Source organism: Morone saxatilis, unplaced genomic scaffold (genome assembly GCF_004916995.1).
Source record: "Morone saxatilis isolate NCDOM2014 unplaced genomic scaffold, NCSU_SB_2.0 Contig5, whole genome shotgun sequence".
Lineage (NCBI taxonomy): Eukaryota > Metazoa > Chordata > Actinopteri > Moronidae > Morone > Morone saxatilis.
The window spans coordinates 18,311,521-18,317,877 of record NW_023340095.1 but is presented as its reverse complement, the minus strand read 5'-3'; the positions used below and the strand labels follow the sequence as shown (position 1 = coordinate 18,317,877).

Genomic DNA, 6,357 nt, shown 5'->3' with positions numbered 1-6,357 from the left:
AGCTACAGACAGTTCATGCAAGAGGCAGGTTTATTCCAATAAGAAGATTATGTATTGTTGACTGTTGCCGGATCATGAACGCAGCCGGTTCAAGAACCAAAACTAATTTGGTGGAAAATGGTTCTCCTGATCCACGCTTCTCTTCTTAATAGTTCTTCTTTGGAGCCAGTGTTTTTACCTTCTGCATTTTACCTCTGTTTACAATCTTGCTGTCATATTTTAGTCTCTAATCATAGAGGTATGCACGCACTACTTGTATGAACCTGACTACATAGCAGACTTTGAAACCAAATATTACAGAAAATGCAAAACTTATTGGAGTATTTTCCTTTTTAAAAAAAAAAATATTTAGATAGTGCTATATGTTTTAAAATTAATTTAGTTATTAAAAAGATATTTCAGAGATTTCTTTGCGTACCACTAGAGCCAGCTCGCTTACCACCAGTGGTACACATACCATAGTTTGAGAACCACTGGTGACACAGCTGAAATGATTAGTCATTAATTGATTAGTCAATAAACGCAAAAATAATCAGCAGTATTTTGATAATGGACTAATCACTAAAGTAATTCTTATTCAAGTAAAAATACTTAACATTTCCCAGTTCCAGACACTTAAATGTGAGGATTTGCTGCTTTTCTTTTTTTATCTTCTGATAATAAACCGAGAATGTTTAGGTTTTGGAGTGTTGGCCGGACAAAACAATCAATTTTAAGACATCACATAGAGCTTTTGGAAATTGTGATCTATTGTTTTTTTTTTTAACTATTTGCTGACATTTTATGGACCAAATGATTAATCAAGAAAATCATTGGCAGGTTAATCCATAGTAAACTGTTGGTTGCAGCCCTACTGCTGAACATTACTGTACACTTGAAGTGAACAGTCAGATCTTTGTTCATTTGATAAAGCTGTCCTAAATAAGTTTATGGCTTATCCTTTTTTGGTAAAATAGGGGTGAAAATAGAGGGTAACTCATGATGATGTATTTGCCCATGATAACTATGATACAGATGTTTGTGTGACTTGCATATCATAAGGAGAAGAATCCATCCCAAAAATAGCATAATTAACTTTTTTCCGAAAGCAAGATCACTCATGCACTATTTATGAAACAATTTGTAACAAAGTGCAGAGTCTGAGCCTTTTTAACACTCCTGCAGTTCCATGTTGGGAGCCATCATTCAAATGTAATTAAAACAGTAATAAACTGGGAAAAGGCCTTAGAGAAAAAATGGCAGTAATCTATCCCTCTTAGTGAATCAAATCCTTTCTGTGCAGTTTAAGTGTATCCAGAAAGCGTACCTTACTGTAAAAAGAAAATGACTGGATAAAGCTTGAAATCTGCTTCCATACATTTAATAAAAACAGTCACGTTTCCTGGCTTTTTTGCCGATTGTTTCCTGTTTTCTATGTAGGGCGACAGTGTTTTTGCAGAGGTGATTATCAGGCTGCTTGAAGGCTGCTTGTGTTGTGACTCCTCCATGGAAACAGCCGTGTGACATTGTGTGGCTGAAAGACGCAGCAACAATATCTCATTCTTTTCATTCCTTAGGTCTTTTTCTCGTTTCTCTCTAAGTAGCTCACAGATCAGTTTCGGCTTGAATGTTGCTTTGCACAATTGCTGTCATTTAACAGCTGTCCGCCCTTTATTGCATGTTAAAATGCGGAGGTGACACCTTAGACATCTTAGGTGTCCGTACATTGCAAATGTTTGCGGTTCGGATGCTCGGGTTGCCTGAAGTGTGTGCAGATTCCATATGATTATACTTTCTGTACACATGCTCGCTAACAAGTACACAAAAAGACATGCTTGAACAAATGACAGTCTTGTCAACCCGTAATTTATAAGGTCATGATTAGAATGATGACAGAATAGGATTTGTATTGCACTTCTCAATATGTTTGCACTGCGCTTTTTTAAAACAAAACGCACAGTCTGTAATGCAGATGTCAACCATACACTTTAATGTTTTGCTTTTATTATTTATTGATGTGAGCCATAGAGTAATCAATTGCTTCTGACTTACAGGTGGTGATTTTAACAGTAAAAAGGGCCACAGGAACCTTCTCCTTAGTAGGATGGTAAATATTTCTTTTCATTATTTCTTTCTCAAATGATACTTTGTCTTGAACCCTTGACTTTAACACCAGACAGTTGAACTGTTCATACACTGATATATACGTTCTATCAATCATTGGACTTTATATCTGAGTAGAACTGTTAGAAAAGTAACTGTAACAAAGTCAAACTGTAATAGATGTAAGGTGTGTTTTCAGGGTGGGTGGTGGAAGAAGGGTCCTTGTAAAGTTTTAGAAGCAAACTAATGTGACCCTTAAACAGTCCCTCTGTAGTAACGCCTTTGTTAATTTTAGAAGCTGTGGTTTACATTTTGTTGTATTGGCCGCTAGCCTGGGAACCAGATGAATCTGCGAGCTCATGCTTTATTTGCTCTGGTCTGGCGATGCCAGGCTAATTTGCTGCACCCTGTCCAATTTATGTCTAATGTCTAGGAAGTTTAAGTCTATATCCATTCATAAAAAGTGGTACTGTAGACGTAACTGCAGCGTTGGCGCTTAAGATTTTTGTTTAAAATGTTGTTTCCTAATGAAACTAAATTATTCATCTCAAAGTTTCTCCAACTCAGACCCAGGGCTATAGACTGTAGTACAATATATCAGTTTAATTGAACAATACTTTTTAAGAACAAAACATGGGAAATTAGTATGTTGGAACCCTAATCTTCTGAGAAAAAATGATTTATAATTTCAAAGAAGTCATTGGAGGTTTCCCCATTGTTTCAATAGTCAGTTGTGATGTCAGAAGTGATATCTAGTGGCCATTTGATGAATTGCATCGTTACCTTTGGGCTTCAACATTTAGCTGTGCTTTTTTGGTCCATCAAATGTTGCTAAGCAGGTCTTTGGCGGGTTTGTGACACTAACGCAAGTTTCATTACTTTCAGTCTTAACAGGCGTTGTAATGCTGTAATGGTCAGTGATCTTGCTACAAGCTAAAGCAGCCGTTAGAATAAAGGTTACGAGAGAGCATGCAGGGATGAGGGCTGGAGTTGTTATGATGTATTTATGTGCAGTAAGACAGTATATCATCATTAGAACAGCAGTTGGCCTGTTCTGCTCAAATCGTTAGTTAGCAAGAAACATCTTACTGTTGTCTTTCTTCTCTCTCCACAGCATTTTCATGCTGTTAGTGATCTGGCTGCTTCGCAGGTATCATTCTTTGGCTCAGGTAAATTTGCACTACAATGTACAGTATGTTTTCTCTTTTCTCTTTTTTCCCCCCATTTCTGTTTGCTTCATTGCCACAGGAAATAAGTTCAATTAGCCATGGCAAATCTTGGCATAATTGAACCCAATTAAAAATGCACAGATTAATCAATTGTGGAGTTAATTGACTCATGGTTGTTCTGTGATAATGACTGCTGTCTTGTGCTGTTTCCCCTCTCCAAATGAAGAGGTTTGCATTATATGTTAGGTCTGACTATGCACTGAATAATATCAGTAAGATGGTATTTTTCCTCCAATTTAAGTATGTTTTCCTTTAACTGAAAGGATCAGAGCGTATTTGAGTGTGCAGCCTGTGCTGTGTTTTTGAAGCCAGTCCAGCAGGTCCGTCAGGTTTAGCGGTGTTCCACATTATCTTCTATCTATCTGAAGTAAATGACAGCTTTAATGTAGGGCTCTGAGGGATCCTGCTACCTCCGGATCCAGGTCGCAGTGGTGTCACCTCCTCCTGCTCTTCCTCTTCTTCCTCTCGCACCACATAAACCCTCTCCTTACCTCCATCCCCTCACAAAGGTTATCCATCAGTCAATATTGTTTAATGCTCTCTGGCCCTCCTGTCTCCTCCCCCTCTTCCTCCTCAACCTCGGCAGGCTCGGCAGGGTCACCGCTGGACACAAATTGATTCAGGGCTGCGTGTGTATTTGTGTTAATCTATCTTACTCTTTATATAGCTACAACAGCAACAATTCGTAACCACCTATAGGCTGACAGCTGGCATGCATCACAGCTACCCTTTCAAAATGCCGTACACAGGTTATTGATTTATTTCATATAAAATATAATGACTTCAGTTTATATCGAAGGAATTAAGGAGACTCTCTCTTCTGTGATATTTTCACAGAGTTGTCACCGGGGACATCGTATGCCAAGCTGTCAGCCACATCAGTAATCATTTGATGTATAATTTGCCCTTGTCTCTAAGCGAATGTGAATGCACTGGGATATTTAAGGGCTGTTTTGTTAGAGAATCCCTCTTCATGTCTTCCTCTTATTTTTGCTGTACAGAAGATGATTCTCAGCCTGACTGTAGCTGCCTTCTTTGACAGCGTAGCATATGTCATGGTGAGTTACTCTCGTCTGTTTCATTAAACACACAAATAGTGGCTTTTGTGGGTGGTTTGTGAAATCCTTTTTTTCCCTGCGCCGTTTTTCTTTCCTTCCCCAGGGTGAGTCACATCCGGAGGGATCGCTTTGTGACTTCCAGGCCTGGTGGCTAACGTACTTTGGTAAGACAAAAGTGAATGAATTACTCATACACTTTTAACAGTAATAAGGTTGAGCAAGCCAGCAAAGAAAGAGCAAAGATTCAACATCATATGTCACAGTGGAAAATAATATTACTTTGTCGTTTCAAAATGTGCCTTAACAATGATCGTTCCAGTTTATAGCACCATCTTTCACTCAGGGCTTTTAGAACGGCAACGTGGGGAGTTGTTTCTGGAGGAAATGTGAGCAAGAAAGCCTTTGAAAATGAAAAGCTATTGCCAGAATTCAGTCCTCAGAAATGCTGATGATGGTTCAAACATTGGTGATGAGTCCAGCTTTTATAAAACTCCTCACAGCTTACTGTACATTATAGCGACGGTTATATACTTTCTGTTGCATTTAACAGTGAGTTTATGGTTATTCTCTCTCGTGGCATCGCTATAATTTTAATGTGAGGACTGTTTTATATGTGTAATAGCCTATCCTCCTGTATTTTATTGCGTTCATTTCGTCAACTCAGTCTGTGCATCCTATCCCAAAGTTCTAAAAACAGAGCAGGATATTTACTTGCCATTTGGACATACACCAGCTGCCAAGGATGGTAACTTATTGGTTAAACTTGCACATCATTTAGGAGCATTCCCACACCCTTAACAAGAATACCACACCCGGGACGATGGTGCAATACTTTGGAGTCAAGCACCATGCTGCGTACTTATTGGCCCATTGCAGTTCTTATACCGCCCTCATACCAGACACCTCAGTGTTTCATCACCACTCCCTGTATGAGGAGATGACTTTCCTCCAATGACAGTACAGAGCTCTGTCATTTCATTTGGGTTAATCATGCACATCTACAGGTTCTCAATTTTCAGACCGATGAGGCAAGATTATTATTGTTTCTTTTAGCGTTGCTGGCATTGTTGCAATTACAACTTCTTCAGGCTTGATTAGCATAAGGTTTCTTAGTTAGGACTGGCTCCTAATACGACAATCCACCATGCTTGTTTTATTGTTCTCGCAGGCAGACACACAAGCACACAGGTACACACCCTCAGACAGATACAGGGTAATGGGCAGTGAGTTAGTGCTGCAGGGGTTGGTGCCTGTCACCTCGGTTTATCATGAGGATCTTCACACCGAGGACAAACGGCCGTACATAAACACCGGCTGAACGGGCACTTTGTTCTGTTGCGGAGCGTCAAGTCTAGTGGGAGCCGCATAGCGCAGCTCTGCTTTTAACTCAGACCTATAAAATTTTATGAAATGTGCTTGAAAATGGAGGGAGATGGTAGCAGGGAGCAGCGTCAGGACAGGTGTTGTCAAGGTGCGCGTTGTCAAGTTAAAGCAAAGCTTCGGCTGCTGTCTGGTTATGTAAGGCGCGTTTGCCATCGCAATGACAGTGATTTATTGTGATAATGACATAGACAGCCGTCCTCCTTCTTTCTTAGTCACTGCTCTCTATTCCTAAAGGATTCCTTCAGTGTAAAAGGAGTTTGTGTGTTTTGTATATTTATGTGTGTGTGTGTGTGTGTGTGTCGGGGGGGGGTGAAACTGAGTAAGCTGAGTATGTGGCTCAGAGAATCCATCATTGCGACGACCGGCCCTGCCCGTCTTGTCATCATAAACGTACACACACACACACACAGGAAAAGGGCTGAATATGAGGGCAAAAAGGGAAGTGAGCTTTCTAGACTCTCTTCCTTGTCTCTGTAAAATACATTCATTTTTTTCCTCTCTGCTGACTTCGCCTTCCTCTCCCTTTCTTCATTTCTAGTCCACTCCGTTCAGCCCGCCCCCCTCACCTCACCCCCGCACCTCGTTTTCCCCCCTCTTCTTTTCTT

The 6,357-nt window shown here is 40.1% G+C and overlaps 1 protein-coding gene across 1 annotated transcript in view; it reads left to right on the top strand.

The window, feature by feature from the left end:
* Positions 1-6,357, top strand: part of si:dkey-100n23.5 (cyclic AMP receptor-like protein A) — a gene marked incomplete in the record, with an annotated part of 38,276 nt that overhangs the window by 2,242 nt on the left and 29,677 nt on the right. The window contains 4 exon segments of the mRNA XM_035676376.1: positions 2,034-2,086; positions 3,197-3,251; positions 4,313-4,369; positions 4,473-4,533. Of these exon segments, the coding sequence (XP_035532269.1) occupies positions 2,034-2,086; positions 3,197-3,251; positions 4,313-4,369; positions 4,473-4,533 (226 nt within the window).